The following is a 17,675-nucleotide window of genomic DNA, read 5'->3' on the forward strand; positions in this document are numbered from 1 at the left end:
ATATTTTTTAACTGACTGTTAACCATAAAACCTCAAGTATTTACCTCTTGCTTAAGTTTATTTCCTGACACAACAGCATAGAAAATAAGGAGGGAGGAAGCTTCCTGCATCTCTGCAACTGTGTCCATCATAACAGAATTTTCTCCCAGCGTGCCCAGGATGGGATTGACGCAATGTAAGAGAAATTTTGGAGCCTTATTATAACTGACAGTGGCTCAGGAAAGCACAGTTATTTTTTCAGCTACTGCTTGGCAACAACAACAAAGTAACATCTATCTTTTAAAATTTCCAGATTCAAATTATCTCCAATTTTTGTGATGAAAGGGAGAAAAAAGTGCACCCAAATTAATGTCCAAAGATGAACAACAGGAGAAAACTTTCTATCTCAGAAAGACTTGAAGAACTTCTATAACTACTTGTGTGGCTTGTTAATGTGTATTAAAAATTGTGTGACCAAAGTTTTGGTTTTTTTTTTTTTTGCTTGTTTGTTTTTATTTTTTGGTTTGTGTTTTTTTGTTTGTTTGTTTGCTTGTTTTTTAAAGTTAGAATGATGCGGAAGGTGTTGTCTTTTCTTTCCAGGAATAGCCAAAGTTATCAGAGTCGAAGTCACCACCCAAAAACGGGCTAAATCTGACCCTTATCCTGAAGCACCGCCCAAAGAGCACACCTTCTCTTGCCCTCACTAAGCAGCAGCAATTTGTTTGAATTACGTTCCCAGAAGCTCCTTTGACGTCCTATTTCATCGTGCACGCCTCAAGCCGACAGGACGGGACAGACGTTGGTGCGTCAAACAGCGCGGGACGGACGGAGGGACGGACGGAGGGACGGACGGAGGGACGGACGGAGGGACGGACGGAGGGACGGGGCGCGCCCCTGCCCGCTGACGGCGGCTCCTGGCCCCAGCTGGCTCCCCAGGCGCCCGTACGCCCCCTCGGTTTTGGTCCCCCGGCCGTCCCGGGCCTGGGCGCACCCCCGCCCCGCCCCCTCGCCCCGCCCCCGGTTCCCGGCGGGGAGGCGACGGCCAGGGCGGGCGGGGGCGTCCGCGGGGACGGCGGCGACGGAGCGGGCAACCTCAGCCCACCCGCGCGTAACCCAGCGCCCACGGGGCGGCCTTTCCCCTTCTAGCGAGCGGTGCGAGCCGAGCGCCGCCCCGAGGGGACGGACGGAGGAGGAGGAGGAGGAGGAGGAGGAGGAGGAGGAGGAGGAGGAGGAGGAGGAGGGGGAGGAGGAGGGGGAGGAGGAGGAGGAGGAGGAGGAGGAGGAGGAGGAGGAGGAGGAGGAGGAGGAGGAGGAAGGGGACGAGCGCACGGGCCGCCCCCCTAGCCGTCCCTCGATGGCGGTGATTGACACCCCTCCAGGGGCGGGGCGACGCCATGCAAATCACCCACCTGTCGCAGCCAATAGGCGGGCGAGACCGCGCGGCGGGGGCGGGGCGCTCCGCCGGGCCAGCTCTTGCCTGGACGGCGCGGCCGCGGCGGCGGCACCTCGGGGAGCGGCGCGGCGGGAGCGGGACGCGGCGGGACGGGCGGGCGGGCTTCCCCTCTCCCGCCCTGCTCGGGGGTGAGTACCAGCCGGGATGGGGGCAAGACGAGGCGGCGCTTTCCTCGGGGAGCCGGCAGCGCTGGGCTCCTTCACCCCGGGCACGTCGCCGTCGGCTGCCGGGACGGAAGCCCTTGCCGTGTCCCCGAGCCCTGGCTCGGCATCTGTCGGGGTCCCCGGGCGCCGACCCGCCGCGGAGCTGCCGCGGGACAGAGGGCAGCGCCGGGCCGGGCGCCGGGCTCCCGTCCCATCCCCTGCTGTCGGGGGGGAGCCCCGGTGCGAGCCCGGTGCTCGGCGGCCGGCCCAGCCGGGGTTTCGGAGTGCGTTGCACCTCGGTTTTGTGTAAGAGTAAACGAAACTGCCCCGTTTGAGTCTACGGGGGAAGTCTGAAGTGCGGAGGCAGAAGGGACGGCAGGGGCTGGGGATCGGGCTTTTGGGTCCGGAGGTGCTGTAGCTGCCCTCGGGTGGCTCTGGTACCTCCAGAGGGGCTGGGTTTTTTCGCAGGATGAGGGAAAAGCAGAGGTGCTTTCAAATATGAGTCTCCTCACCCAGCCCCAACGGATGTCTGCGTTTCTAGTTGCCTCATTTGTCTGGCTTAATGAGCATTAACATTTCATTCATAGTGCTCATATGTGGTTATGAATATGCTCATATGTGGTTATGAATAGCTCCAGAGCAGATTTGGTAGAAAACTGGGTTTATATGCAAAATATAATAGCTTTACTCCTTTCTTGGGCATCATCACGGCCAGATCTGCTAGTGGATGCAAAAGTTAGTGTTCTTTGATTGCTTCCTATTAATTGATATCAATTTCCTTTCCTGCCAAGAAGAATTAGTACTTGTGTACCTCTGAGATAACTGCATGTAACTGTGTGATACCAGGAAAGGAAATGACTGGAAGAATAATACTGGCCTAAAATGGACATTCACACTTCTTGCTGTTCTTCAGATGGTATTTTGAGAACCATTTTTTAAGCTGTCAGGGATCATAATGGCAATTTATGACTTTTTAAGAAACGAATACAATTTGAAGGGTGCTGCTTTCTTACTGATGTTGTTACTCGCTATTTAAATAGTTTTATATGGAAGTGCTGAGACTACAAGATAAGCGTACCTTTTTTTTTATTCAAAACAGACCAGAGGTCTAACAGATGAACAGACTAAAGGTCATCCTTAAGAAAGGATGATTTAGATGCCCAGCACTTCCGATGACCTTTTTCTCACCTTAGTTTTTTTCACTGACTGCCTTGTACGACCACTGCTCTGAAACTGAAATTGCATGTTAAGTCATATGGCAAATGTATCTGGTGTTTTGGCTGAGGCTAAAACTGCAAGTTAACCTCTGTTGTCATAAGAGATATTCGTAAAGAAACTGAACACAATACATAAGAACTCTTGAGACTGCAGATAAACATGATGCTATGGAACACAACTGTATATTGTATCACAGTCTTGGAGATTCTTGCATGCTGTGGGGTTAGGCTCCATGTCTGTCACCTTCCATTATATTACAACAGCAGCCAAGATCTGCTCCAAAAGGAGAAATGGTAGTTGCCACCGGTGTAGAAATAACAGAGAGATGAGAGAATCTGCTGGGTGAAAAGGGTCACCCAAATTGCTCCCCAGCATGGGCAGTGGGCCTGTGGGCGCCTGTGCTCGCGCCTACACTGTGCTGGGCACACTGTGAGACTGGGAGCGAGGGCACTGAGCAAGTCATGGAAATGCAGGGCCATGGGGAGGCTGTACGATGTTGCCTAATCCATTCGGTGCATCGTAACAGTGCTCCTAAACCAGACTTGAGAGATGTTTCTGTAGCCTCTCTCTGTCCTCTAGGAAAGAGGGTCCCACAGTGCTCCGACAGAGAAATGGTCCAATTTTCAGCTAGTCACAGCTAGTTCAACATAGATCTCGTGTGTAAAACAGATGGATTACTTTGTGTGTTTCCAGTGTCAACACAAGGAACAAACTGATTGTTTCTATTTTTATAAACTCATTTTATACATTGGAGTGCTGTGTCTCTCTCCCTGGTCTTCTGCATGAAATGAATGTAATTCCTTCAACTCCTCTTCCTCCAGGGTTGTATTTTCTAAACTGTTTGGAGACAATGCCCAGTATGCTCCTGTTTTCCTAGCGTGATAACTGGTGCAGGAAGTACCATTCCAACTGAGGCTTTACCTGTGCCAAGCAGAGTAAAACCAGTTCTTCCCATGTCATCTCTCATATAAGACAAGGTTTTTTTTACAATGGCATTATGTTGTGAACTTGTTTTTTAGCAATCTGCTATAACCCCACCAATGCTTTCCCAATACCAAACTAGGTGTTCCTTAGTTTCTATCTGTGCAAATAATCTCTTCTAAATGTACCATACCAGGCTCATCTTGGTTGAATTTCCTTTTATTTTTGCTAGTACTTCTCTTACTTGCCAAGATCATCTTAAAATCCCATCACTGCTGCTCCCCTCTGCCACCAAATGCTCACTTCCACTCCCTTCCAGTTCAGTGTCACCTGGAGACTGTCCAGGCTGATGTTTGGTTCCACTCTCCAAGTTGCTAATGGAAAAGATGGATAACCTCTGAGTGTGACAGGAACACATCATAACGTTGGCATATTCAAAACCAGTTCTGATGGTTAGAAGATGGCTGCTGTGTCAAGTACGAAGGTGCTGAACTGGATAGACTTTCCAGTATCTTCTATCTGGTCCATCCATTTTCTTTGACTCTTTGGTCATCCCTGTAGTACAGGGATGACAAAACACGGTGCAAAAATTACTGAGACAATGTTAATTTGATCCAATAAACTAATCTCAGCACCAAATGCAGGATTTCTACTCTTATGCAGTTTTGCAGAAAAGCTAGTTCTGGTTAGACTTGCATTTTGGGCTGCTTCCCAAGACGTGGCCCCCACGTGAGCCATCTCTGGTGAGGAACGTCATTCCCGGGGAGCAGCAGCATTGCTCCTGCCTAGGGCTGGCTCCTGGGATCCCCCTCCTGGGGACCGGGGGGGCTCTGCATGAGGGGAGCATGCCGTTCAGTTTCTACATCTGTTTTGATAGCTTTCGCTGATAGTGTGGAGCATCTTGATACCTCATATAGCCTATCACACACGGTGTTTGGCACTTCTCATCTAGATCATATTTCTGTAGTTTATCACAGAGAGCATGATGTCACGTATCTTGACTTCAGATGGCTTATCATGCGTGCATCTTTTGCTTTATCTACTATGACAGTTAACCCATTAATTGACAAGATTATTCTTGACAAACTCATGTTCACAAAAGCCAAGAAAGTACTGAACGCTCCAGCTTTTCCTACTATGCCTTTCCTCTGTGCTGTACTTGTGTCAGTGACAAATCACTTGTTTTTGAAAGAGAATAAAGCTTGCTTGAGCTTTGGGTATGCCCAGTCACGAACAGATTCTCTAAGTACAACTGGCCAGTGTGTCCCTAATTACATCTATATCTTGTCTCAACTTCACCGGTACTTTGAATGAGCCTGTAAACACCCACGTGCTGCTAAGAAGTGTAGAGTAATTGCCATAAAGCCTGCCAGCACCTGACATGACCTGGGGCTGAGGCTGTGGATATGCATGTGTGGATGTGCAGGTTATTTTCTGACTGAAACTATTTTGGTCCAATTACAGTTGTGTAGATTTTGCAGTAGGATCCAGAACTGAGCCTCGTGTACTGGCCCATGTGAAAAAATACCAATAAAACACCCTGTGTTTAACCTTAAAGGGATTTTTTAAAATAAAGAATACTTGATTTCTGATTGTAACACTCTATTACAAGCTTTAAATATATGTGTATGTTAAAAAATAATGCTGTTGTGCCAATTTAAAAAATGTCTATAGAGCACGTTGCTTCTGACTGATGATCACATGCAAGCTCATATTTCTACTTGGATGCCAACATAATGTCTAAATCGCTTATAAATACCACCGTGTAGTAGCAATAGTAGTTATATAAATGTGGTATGTACATAGCTATTTCACTGAGCCAATGTGTTTCAGGGAAGCCAAGGTGATTAATTAGATAATGTATATACTCAGGGCACTGTAGTGACAGCACTGCCTGTGAGTGCGTCGTCGTGTGATTTCCTTGCACAGTGACTCATAACGATGCTGAGCTGTAGTAATTGCCAAGAAATGCATGTATGGCTGTCTCACTGTTTATGCTAGTGGTATGGTTCTGGCTTAACTCTTTGCCAAGCCCATGGAGGTGCAGTTCACGCCCCCCACCTTGTCTCCATCCAGGCCATTTTTACTTGAAGACCTTGGTGCTGCCGGTGTCAGGAAGGGCAGGGACGCTGCAGTAGTCAGCCTGCAGTGTGCTGTGAGTACTGAAAAGCCCTGAATGGAGAGCGGCTGTGAGACTGCTCTTCCTCCCCTTGGGTAAAATACAATCCCCTACATGTTCATCTACTCTTCGTAATGGTGCTCTGCTTTTAGGAAGCTGTGCACATCACAACCGATGAGTCAGCTTGCAGGTCTCAAGGATTTAGCAGGTTTTCAATATCTGCAGTTGCCAACTATATATCCTATTTCTAGCATCCTTAAGAGAAGGAAGTGGCTAAATTTGGAATGTGCATTAGCCTCTCCTGTCCTTAACTTCCATCTGTATACATAAACATGACAACTGCTGGAGGGAGTTCCCGAATTTGGGAGGAGGTTCAAGCAGTGCACATGAAGACTTAACACTTTGCAATGGACCATATAGTGAAGATGGAGAAACCTTTTTTGTCTACAGCCCCCCTCTTCCCCGAGCCAAACAAAACCAAATCTAGTTACAATTGCTCATTGGTGTGACTTTTGAGAAAAATGTCAAGAGGAGATACTAAGAATCCATTTTATCATCTGTCCAGGATTGAAAATTTGCCAGTGGTGATCCACAATGTGAAAATTTAGACAATGCAGTAAATAGCAGCAGTCAACCTATATACAACAAGCTGTTCTCTCCAAGGCAAGGATGTTTACTGAGCACGTGTTACTGTGTAATAAGAAGTTAAAACTTCAAATTTTGTTGTCAATCTCATCATAAATATGTGAAAAATGTGATGCATATTGTGTTTGCTTTTAATGCATGGCAGCAGCTTCTCCTAGTTTTGATACTGATGTCTAGAAAACCTGATAACTAGTCTATGGAAAACACTGAGATTGTTAACCTTACTGAATACCTTAGGGAGGTAGGAGATGCACCCTAGATCCTTGAATTTATAACATGCTGTCATACAAAAATTGAGAATTACTTTATGTTGAAGAGATTGAATACTGGTAAAGAAACTGGGATAAGTCAAAGAAGAACCTCCAAAGCTATCAGTATTCAAGCAATTATTGCCTCATTATTTTGAGTTAGAGGCAACAAACTATTTGAATGTTAATTTTTTTCCTCTAGGCCTTTCCTAGCCTTTATAGTAGGAAAGGAACCACTGGAGACTTGGAGATTCTGACAACTTCAGAAATAGCCTGCGAAGAATGGAGCCATCCCTACTTCTCTGAATACATTGGCTTGTAATAAATCAGTTGTTCAGGTACAAACGGAGAAGTTGACATTTCATGCGAGCTTTTGGAAAAAAAAACCTGCCCTGAGACATTTACAACTGCATACACTTCTCACTAGGGTGACGGGAAGTATAAAGGAGGTGTTCTGCTGTACACAGGCTTTGACTACAATTTGAAGTAGGTAGTGTCCAATAGTCTATAGATACATTTGAGGCTTCTTGCTGGTGTTCTGTGTTAACTGATGTATTTCCAATCCTGAACACATTTTGTCCATTTTTAAACATTGCCCAATCCAGGAAACTCCAGAGAAGATAATTTCATTTGAGTGAGGCCGCAAAAAGATTTTGAAATGCTAATCTGTGTCATAGCAGTTAATACTGGAGTTAATATACAGATGTGATCTTAAAACAGCTCCATACGGCAAACGGTCTTATTCATTAGGTTATGATTTTTGGTGTTTCCTCGAGCTCTTATAGATGAGAAGCAAGAAAAAAGAGGAGTGATTTCAGAAATTCAAGCCTGCTGTTCCACTAGTGGTGGACATGATTGGGGAGACAGGGAATTTGGTCTCAGAAGATGACTAGCACTCTGCTATGAGTCAATTAGAAGCTCTTTTGGAAAGAGGAAAAACCTATTGTAAACAATAGTCTATTTTCCAAGTTAATTAATATTGTCAAATCTATTATTGGACAACAAATAGCGGGCAAAATTATTAAATCTGGTCTAAGACAGTTGTTTTCAAAACAGAAAGATACTATAAAATGATTAAGACTCCAACTCTTAAATGTAAGGCTTCAGTTGCATTTAACACTTCTTTTACCCATACATGACTTGCATTTTTGTGCAACAGCAGCATGCTGTTTGCCTTGTAATGGAGTGTGTTCAACTCAGCCAGCCCCCTGAGTGGATTTCCATCAATACTCCATCCTCTGCAAGCAGTGTGGGAAGTTACTGGAATGTGCTGACACACACTTAGCTATGAAGTAATTCTGCCTAGGAGTAGGTTATTTCCTAATTGCCCACCACTTGTTTCTTGGATCACATATGTTGTGTGTCATACAGCCAAGAGCACATGTCATTCAGAGACAGGATAAGCCACGTGGGTTTGTAGTGGAGCACAGAAGGACTTTTACCTTCTGAGGAAGAGAAGAACTCCTGATAGAAATTATTTTTAACTGGCTCTGGCTTGTTTTGAAATACCTGTTGTTCCTCAAAAAGGCCACTTCAACTTAAGTAAAAGCTTCATCTTGTAAGGCTAAAGGCTAAAAAGATTACTGACCAGACTTTTGGTAATCCACAAGCTGGTATTAACTAGAAGCTGCCTTTTATGAATGCTGTAAAAAGAAAAAATGTACACTGGCTTCCATCCCAGCTGCTGGTGATGAAATATGGATGCTGTGCTGAAACTGCTGCTTTATTTCACTGTTTGTTCCCAAACTCAATGATGTGGATGTACAAGTGTTAAAGCTGAAATAAATACAGGTGTGTAACTAAGTTATTTCTACGTAGATAACAGGCTGCAGAACATTAGCACAGCAAGGGAAATATGCTATACAGGACTCCTATTTGTATGTATATGGGGCTAACAGAAAGGGGTTTTTGTGTATGCACAGTTTTGGGTTTTCAGAGTGGATTTCTTTTCCCGTCTGAAATCCCATGTCATGCAGAGTTGTGTGGGGCTGCAGTCTTACTGCAACAGGACAGCTTGCGCCTTTCTCACGCATCATGGGAATGCTAGTCATTGTGATTAATACCAAGAAGTAGCATGCTAACATGAAGAGATGAGTACTGAACATGTCCTCAGCTGACTGTACTTGGTGGGTATCTGGCTTTGAATTTGTAACCTCTGCAGTCATTACCTGGCCTGTATTTCCTCTGTGTGTGAGCGTGTGTTTGGGTGTACACACCATGATGGACTGCAGAAGGAACTTGATTTTCACAAGGACAGATTTATCTAGCCCAAAAATACAAACATGGAAGTACACGTTCCAGTTTGAATATACACAGTATTTCAAAAGAAAATCAAACCGACAGCTAATTAAAACACACACTCTTAGAATTAAGGTATTTATACTTGTGAGGGTTTTATTCCAGAGTACAGAGTAGTTGGTGTCTTGATATTCTAACGTGTTAGATATGTCTTAAATAAACCTGTGCAAGTAGTTGAATATATTTAGCACTCATGTTCAAATTAGCAAACTTTTGACCTAAGGCTGAGGACTGGAATAACTTAGACTGGACCTTTGGAGGTCATCTAATCCCCCTCAAAACACACACAGGTTGCTGAGGGCCATGTCCAGTTGAGTTTTGAATAACTGCAAGGATGGAGATTCCAAAACCAGTCTGGGCACCTCTTGCAGTGTTTCTAAAAGGGCTTTTTTCCCTTATTTTTCCCCTGAACTATCTGGCTAGCTTTTCCCTTGTTTCCACTTGGGCCTGTTGCCTCTTGTGCTGTCGCTGTACATCTCCATGAAGGGTCTACCCTTGCATTACGTAGTTGGTGACAGCACCAAGATCTCCCTTGAGCTTCCTGTTTTCCAGGCTGAACATTCCCAGCTCTCAGCCTCCTGCCATACGTCAAGTGCTCCAGCACCTTGGACCATCTTGGTGGCCTGCCCTGGGCTCACCCCGGTGTGTCCATGTCTCTTGTGCTGGGAAGCCCCAGCACCAACACAGCACTTTAGATGTGGGCTCTCAAGTGTCAGATGGGAGAGGTCAGTTCCCTCGACCACTTTTGGTACTCCCGTCCAGGATGCTGTTGGCCTCCTTTGCCACAAGGGTGCATTGCTGACTCATGTTCAACTTGGTGTCCACCAGCCCACCAAGGTCCTTTTCTGCAGAGCTGCTTTCTAGCCAAGGAGCCCAACTTCTACTGCTCCACCAGGCCCTGTATTAAGGGAGAGATTGCTGCTCATTTTAAAGTCTGAGTGCTGAGGCTATCCCTAATAGCTAGTAATGTACAACGTATTAACCTACTGCTGTTTTCATTACAAATCATGAGTCTCTCAAAGCAGCAGTTTGCAAATGCCCCAAATAAATTTACTGTGTCTCTTCAGTGAAAGGTGCTCAAGAAAGCTGAAACCGAAACATTTTCTTGAACCTCACAGATCTCTTTGGCCAAATATTGCAAATGCTAATCTACAGAGTAATTGAGCATGCTCTGGCATAAAGCTGAATAGGTGTCCTCTGTAATTTGTGGTGTTTGTGGCCTAATATGATCCTGAAATATAGACAGAAAGTAATTAGCTTCCTGTCCTCCATCATGTCCAGGCACTGTATGTAGATAAGGACGAAGATCTTGGAAGTGTGAAGATGAAGTGGGAAACAGGCTAGTGCTTTAGAAACAGAGAGAAAAAAACAGGACTCAGGGAGAATGAAAGAAGATTTCAAAAAGTTCCTGATGTTGCAGGACTGAGGACAGACTTGAAGAGATGGCATCCATTTGTTAGGACAAAAGTGCGATCACTTTAGCTGTGGAGTCATTACTCTGACGGGTACAAGTTCTCAATGCAGAGTTACAAGATCCTAATGTTGACCACCTTGAATGTAAGTTTTGGTATACGGTTTCAAATAATGTAGGCTTTTAGAGCTAAGCACTCGGAAACTGGGAAACCCCAAGTGGAAGATTGTCAGTACAACTGTAACTTGATCCCTCTGTTCACATTTAGAATTGGATTCTTCTGGATCTGCTGGATCACGGAGATTGTGGGTGATGCTGTACATATCATTGGAGACAAGCTTCTCACAAGTGGCCTCAATCCATGTGTTCATTCACTGATGACCAGCTTGTTACATCGCGATCTTACTCAGCTAAGTGCCCGAAGCTTGTAGCAGTGACCGAAGTCAGAAGGAGCTGACTTCTGAACGTAACAGGTACAAAAAACTGTGCTCCAGGTGTCCCAGGTGGGCATCATAACTCATCAAGAGTGATAGTGTTGTCCTTAATCACTCCTGGCTGAAACCTCTGTCTGTAGATGGGGGGGCTGTTAGATCTGCCCTCCCCCAGAAGACTGTTATGAGTTTATGGAACTTTCCAGGGATTTCACAGGAGAAATCTCTGAGGAAATGAACAGTAGTAATGTAGTAAATGATATATCTGTCCATGAACTGAATTATGAATATTAGCTTTTATGTTGTACAACTTTTATTCAGCATATGCAGACTGTAGGCAGAGACTTGGTGGAAGTGATAGGACGTAGGCCAGTATTTAATTGCGTGATTTTCCTGTATGTAGGCAACATCATGGTGCAATCTGAGGCTGCACTTGACAGCTCCTTACTCTTTTTCTAATGCTTGACTTTTAACCTTTCATGTTGTATTAAAAATAAACCCCAATATTTTTACAGAGATGCTGCAGAATTAGTATACACATGAACTTACTACAGCATTAGTATTTTCATGTTGTAAATTACTGTGAATTTGTTTCTCCATTTCTTCCTATTTTGATTTTATCTAACATCTTAAAATGGTTGTGGGTGAGAAAGACAAATTGCAAGTTACACTTCTGAGGGTAGGGGGAAGGAAGAGTAGACCTATTCCTACAAAATGACAAGTTTTTTACACAGGAGCTCTTACTCAGTGTGGTGTTTTGTTTGTGTTTTCTTTGTTAAGCACAAAAAAGAAAATGTAATTATTGTTGAGCTGCTTGTCAGTCCTCTCTGTGGAAGGCTGATGAAATTTAGTTTTTCTCAAGTTCAATGAGTGGCAAGCACAAAGGCAACATAGTCCTGCATACACATACACACAGGATATGTTTTACATTATATAGTTTACATGAATGGCACCTTGCTCCTGTAGATTGTCATTGTAAAGTCATAAAAAACATTGTCTGCTGTTGCCAAATGTAGATGCTAAACACTAAAAGAATAAACTGCTGAAAACAACTAACAGCAGGTCAAGGATCAGACTAGAAGTGGGAGGATCATCAACTCCAGCGAAGCCAGTAAGAGTCAGGAATGCAGTCAGCAATGTGACTGGTTTTCAGAGCCACGTCTACATTTCAGGTGAAGAGCATCTCAGAAACAGTTAGTGATTAGAAGAGATCTAAACAATTCTGAGGTTGCTAGATGCCGTTGTTTGTTCCCTTTCCATCATGCCGTCTAGAAAATGGTCCACTATTTCCACACAGGAAGGGTAGATGTTCTCACCGTCTCAGTGCCTCTGGGCAAACTTGGCCATACAGTTTCAAAGCCAAGTAAACATGGCTTTTAAGCTGCACCACACATTATTTTTTTTTTCCTTTTAGATGGGGATTTTTCATCTCGATGTTGTGGCATGAGGTGAAAGTCTTGATTTTATTATTGTTGAGGGAGGAGGTAGAAAACCTTTAATTTCTTAAAGCTTTCGCTATATGATTGAGTTGAATCTATGTGGCTTATGTTTGAAATTCAAACAATTATCTTACATGTGTGGATTCTGGAATGAAAGCTCTTCTCTAAGGATATTAATGGACTTTCTTGGTTTACGTTGCTTATAAAATAATTAGTTTAAGTTGAAATTCACTTTTTTGCTTCAATGTAATGTGCTTCTAATCAGGACACTTCTCAAGACCCATATATACCCCAAATGAACTGTACAAGCCCAAGAGACTGTGTCTGTGATGGAATCTTTCCCATCTCCTCCCTAACATCTTTAACACATCTAACAGTCCCATAAAATGGATTATAAACTTGGCAGTTTCAATTCACATTAGATCTAGGCCTATTACACTGGGTACATACACATGCAATTTATTAATCTGGGAAAAACTGATGATCCTATGAAGGGATGTGTCATTCACAGTGGATAGCATGTTTGTAAATGCTGTGAAGATACTTTAATTCCTGGAAAAACAAAAATTAATCTTCCAGACACGGAGATCTAGAGATGTCCAGCTTGGTTCTGCTTCTTAACTTGGTTGTCTTTCTTCTTAATTTAAATGAGGCCATGGGATGTGCAGCTGTTATGATGGGAAATTTTCAGCTTCCTGCTTGCTGTAACACTTGGTGCAGTGTTCTTGCTTAAGCTTTCAGGTTTCACTTTCTGCAAAGACTTGAGGTCTAGAGTTTCAAGTAAACAACATACTTAAAGGAGACTTCTGCTTTGTTACCCTGTAACTGGTCCGTACAGATTACTCATTCTGTGGCTTCATAATGAAATTTGTAGTTAAGTATGACTGAGGCAAACACATAGAAAACAGACCCTGATCTGTAACAACAGTGTTACTTTATTCCTGCAGTAGGATGTTTCCATCATACAAAAAAGAAGGGTTGAGTGGATGGTTTTGCTTACAAAATGTGCTGTCGCTGTGTTGTTTATATTGATGCCTGGTACACTGTGGTCAATGACAGCATCTGGAGACCCTAAACTTGCCTTGCCTTTTCTTTTTTTTATTTCTATCTTGATACATTCCACACCATTTCTCAAAACTGTTCTTTCCCTACCGTATTGGTAAATGCTGTTTCTGTCTCTGGGAGGCTTCCTACTCTTCTCCCAGGAAGAACAGGCTTAGAATGACAGTGGACCTGTGGCATTTGGGACAGCTGATGTAATTAAGGGTCAAGATCTAGAGGAGATTTCTCTAGTAAGCAGTGGTGGGAAGTGTTCAGTTATTAACACATCTACACATACTGATAGCTGGCGGCTTCCTATCATTTGCTCAAGAGTTTGTTTTTTTCTCAAAGTGAAAGGCGGGCATTTTGTGGGGGCTTTGGCTTATTATTCTTTTGGATTTGTCTTCAGGAATTTTTGTCTTCTCTCTTGCACTTTTTTAGTTTCTAAGATTTGTGGTTTCTAGAACAGTGTTCTAGCACCAGAGTTCTGCATCTGAGATCCATGAGTATAAAATACTGCGAACAAATTTTAAATCTGATATTTTGGGTTATCTCTGATGTAGTTATAACTGTGATGTAGTTATTACTTATGAATTTTCAACTTTTGTAAACCAGTATTTTATTTACTTTAAGCTTCTTTGCTCCTGTTCTGTTTTACAGGCAGGATGAAAGACCGGCTAAATGAGCTGCGTGAATTTGCCAGGTTACACAACCAACAGTTTTCTGATAGTGAGGATGATGAAAATTCACCCCACGATGTTCTCCTTTATGAGACTGATTATGCCTTGGAAATTCTTCATAAAGACATACAGAACATCCGGACAGAAAATGACCACCTAAAAGAGGATGTCAAGCGGCTCAGAAAGCAAAACAGCCGCTTCCTTACTTCCATGCGCCGCCTTAGTAGCATCAAACGAGATACTAATTGTATTGCCAGAGACATCAAGGCCCGTGGAGAAAGCATCCACAGGAAACTCCAGATAATGAGAGATTTCAGCGAAGATGCAATAACAAAATACGGGGCTATGTCTGTCATTGCCAGGGTAGCGAAGAACCACTACGTTGACCTCATGCACGCCTTTCAGGAAGCTATGTTTGAATACAACGCAACTGAGATGAACCAACGGGAGAACTGCAAGATTCGAATTCAGCGTCAGCTAGAGATCATGGGCAAAGAAGTTTCTGGCAACCAGATTGAGGAGATGATTGAGCAAGGCAAATGGGATGTCTTCTCTGAGAACCTCTTGTCGGATGTCAAGGGGGCTCGCTCAGCCTTGAATGAGATAGAGACACGTCACAAAGAGCTGGTGAAATTAGAAGGTCGCATTAAAGAAGTTCACGAGCTCTTTCTGCAGGTGGCCCTGCTAGTGGAGGAACAGGCGGACACCTTTGACGTCATTGAGATAAATATGCAAAATGTTGAGGACTATGTAGGAGAAGCTAAAGAGCAAGTGAAAAAAGCTTTGGAATACAGAAGAAAACACCCCCTCAGAACAATCCTCTGCTGCTGCTTATCCTGTTGCAGAAGGTGACTATCCCACTGAAGCTATCACAGACCAGCCTGAATGTCTTCAAAATCAGGCATTCTTTCCAGTGACTTTTCTGTAATGACAACCCCTAGAAATTGGGGAGGGGGGGGCACACTATTTTGCAATTGTTTTTGTTCATTGACTTTTTCCTACATGTGTTGACAGCTGTTCTATTTGAGAGCTCCTTGAAATGTTGATAAAATGATTTTTAATCTATTTTTAATTGAAATGCACTCTGTTGCTGTAGGTAGAGGTACAAGAAGATCTCTGCAGTGATGCTTGTTTCAGATAGGCAAGAAAGAGGAATGAATGATGGGCTGATAACTCAGCCTAGGAAAGATGAGAAATTTCAAGAAGTAACTTTATGCTTATTTGTCAGTGAGTCTGCAGGCAGTGCAGCCTTACCACCTGGGGTGACACAATACACCACAGAATCAGGAGGTTTCCATTTTAACTAGTTTGGAGCCTGCTTAATGCAAATCCTTGAACAGATTTTTTGCTCTGTTCATTTGACAAAATACTGAGCCTTTTAGCAGGAGCAGGACACAGAGCTAGTTTCTATTTCAACTTGATTTCCACCTGTCCTGAATCTTAACAGAAGTAACTGTACCTTAAATGATAATATGAACGTTTTGCTCCGTTGGTGTGCAAGTGATTGCTTTTCTCCATTTTGAGTACCCCCAACTGTTGTCAAGGTGGCTAGAAGCACTGCAACACTGAGGCATCTGACTTTTAACTTGAGCCACTGTCTGTACTCTTTCAAAAAACGGCCATGCTTTTATGCTTCTAATACATTTTGCTGCCAATTAACACTTCATCCAGAAGAGATGCATGCAGTGGCCTTCTACAGAAGCACCCATAAGAAGATAACGGGGGGTCGAGAAAGTATTTTAGGGTCTCCTGTGCTGGCACATACACACAAGCAGTTTTAGTGGAAGGATTATCCTGTCAATAGACTTATTTTTTTATAAGCATTGATTGAATATGGGGGGGGGGGTGTTTATATCTATTTTAAATAACATGAAGGATTAAATGGATTAACATGCAGTTTTACTGGTATACAAAAACTATGACTTTTCTCCCATTATTAAGAAATCTCCACCTGGGAAAGAAAATTAGACGTATTTCTTCAGTACACCTGAAGAAGAAAGAAAACAACATTTTAATGGTATTTCAGTGCTCTTGTCAAGCTTAAAAGTAATCTTACCTTTTGCGTAAGGGGAGTCTACCCGCAGTAGGTTTGGAATATGAGGAGGGAATAGAAAATTCACAGCCCTGGAAACCACTGAGTGTTGTCAGTGAAATGTGTATTCATAAGGTCTGGTGAGTGATTATAGCTCCTACTTCTGAAGGTTTTCCAACTATAATGTTTCTAGGTGGCTTCTTGATACACTGTGATCTATTTCTATCCTTTGAATTAATGCAGGACATTTTTTCAGAAGTTAGTGACTTTTTTTTTTAAATGCTGATCCTGTTTGTACCTATTTTAATAAATATATTTAAACATTTCAAATATTTTGTATTTGGGAGTTTTCCTTGGGAGAAGTGCATAGCCATCTTCCTGCACCAATTGCAATGATGCTTTTCCCTTCTGATCTTTTGCACAGTAATTTTATATGTGAAAAACCACCCAAACATTTCTTACTATTTATATTGACATAATGAAACAGCAAAATAAATTCACCTTCCAAGCTTTCATATCCTAGTGGGAAATGCTTCTTAGCCAGACAGGCTTTTTTACATGAACAGAAGCTAAATGGAGAACTCCCCTCAGAAACTGAAAGGCTCTTTTGCTGAAGCACCTGTCTGTGATAACATGGAAGAGTGAGGAACACTGATCTTCTAAACTAGAATATATTTTGATATTCAGTGATATCCTGATGATACCACTATTATGCTTGCCTGAGGACCCCTCCAATAACCCAGTGTTCAACCTTGAAGTGGGAGAAAGGAGGGTGTTGAGCTGGCACCATTACCAGTAGTTTTGATGATATTCAGGAGTCGTTTACTGTGCAGCTACTGCCATTCAAGTCAATGGAACTGTTCATTTGTAGAGAAATATTGTAAACCTCTAAGGGTCAGCACGGGGAAGGGTCATCAGTGAAGAATAAAATATGTATTTAATTTCATCTGCATATTCTTAGCACTCACCAACGCTTTTGATAAAAATGTGTACGGGGTCTTTTTTGTTGTTTTTTTGCACATATGTATGTCTACAAATGGAATAAAAAATTTAATAAGAAAAACTGAAAGTGCAGAGTGTTGTACATTGAATCAGCAGATCTGAATAGTTTCTTTTATTGTCAAAGTTTAGTTCAAAAGCAGCCGGACTAAACGCTGAGTTGGTGAAAGGACATTACCTAAAAAAATGTCCTCCTAGTATTTGTTGCCACAGTAAATCAAATGTGTTGCATACTGAGATAGACTTACCATAATTTTTCCTTTAAAAACCATGAAAAATGAGTTTCATACATTCTAAGATGATTCTCTACTGCAAGAAAAAGTCAGATTTATTCTGGCAGTTCTCAGAGTTCTTGATGATTTCATTAGTAGATATGCAAAGCTTATATTAAAATCTTTAGTCCAATTTGAGGCACGGGGAAAGAGAGCAAAAGCATAAAGAAAAGGTAATTGTAGACCTTTTCTCCTGACTTAAGGCTGTTGCTGCAAGGAAGAAACTGAGAATTATTGAAATACCAGCCTGAGACCTTTAAAGCTATTTTTAAGTTGCATTGTGAATTAGAGGCACTTAAAACATTACTTCCAGTGACTGAAGAAATCATTCTCTTTCTTGCAGATG

The 17,675-nt window shown here is 42.9% G+C and overlaps 1 protein-coding gene across 1 annotated transcript; it reads left to right on the forward strand.

Moving 5' to 3' along the window:
- The first annotated feature begins 1,493 nt into the window (after window positions 1-1,493).
- Window positions 1,494-17,049, forward strand: STX11 (syntaxin 11). The gene is made up of 3 exons (XM_042796235.1): window positions 1,494-1,560; window positions 10,704-10,908; window positions 14,007-17,049. The coding sequence occupies exon 3, from the start codon at window positions 14,012-14,014 to the stop codon at window positions 14,876-14,878; it is 867 nt and encodes a 288-aa protein (XP_042652169.1). The 5' UTR covers window positions 1,494-1,560; window positions 10,704-10,908; window positions 14,007-14,011; the 3' UTR covers window positions 14,879-17,049.
- Window positions 17,050-17,675: the final 626 nt, after the last annotated feature.

This window comes from Tyto alba, unplaced genomic scaffold, assembly GCF_018691265.1.
Source record: "Tyto alba isolate M040663 unplaced genomic scaffold, T.alba_DEE_v4.0 Super-Scaffold_22, whole genome shotgun sequence".
NCBI lineage: Eukaryota > Metazoa > Chordata > Aves > Strigiformes > Tytonidae > Tyto > Tyto alba.

Coding starts and splice junctions, on each gene's coding strand:
- STX11 (XM_042796235.1), top strand. CDS start 14,012: ATGAAAGACCGGCTAAATGAGCTGCGTGAATTTGCCAGGTTACACAAC.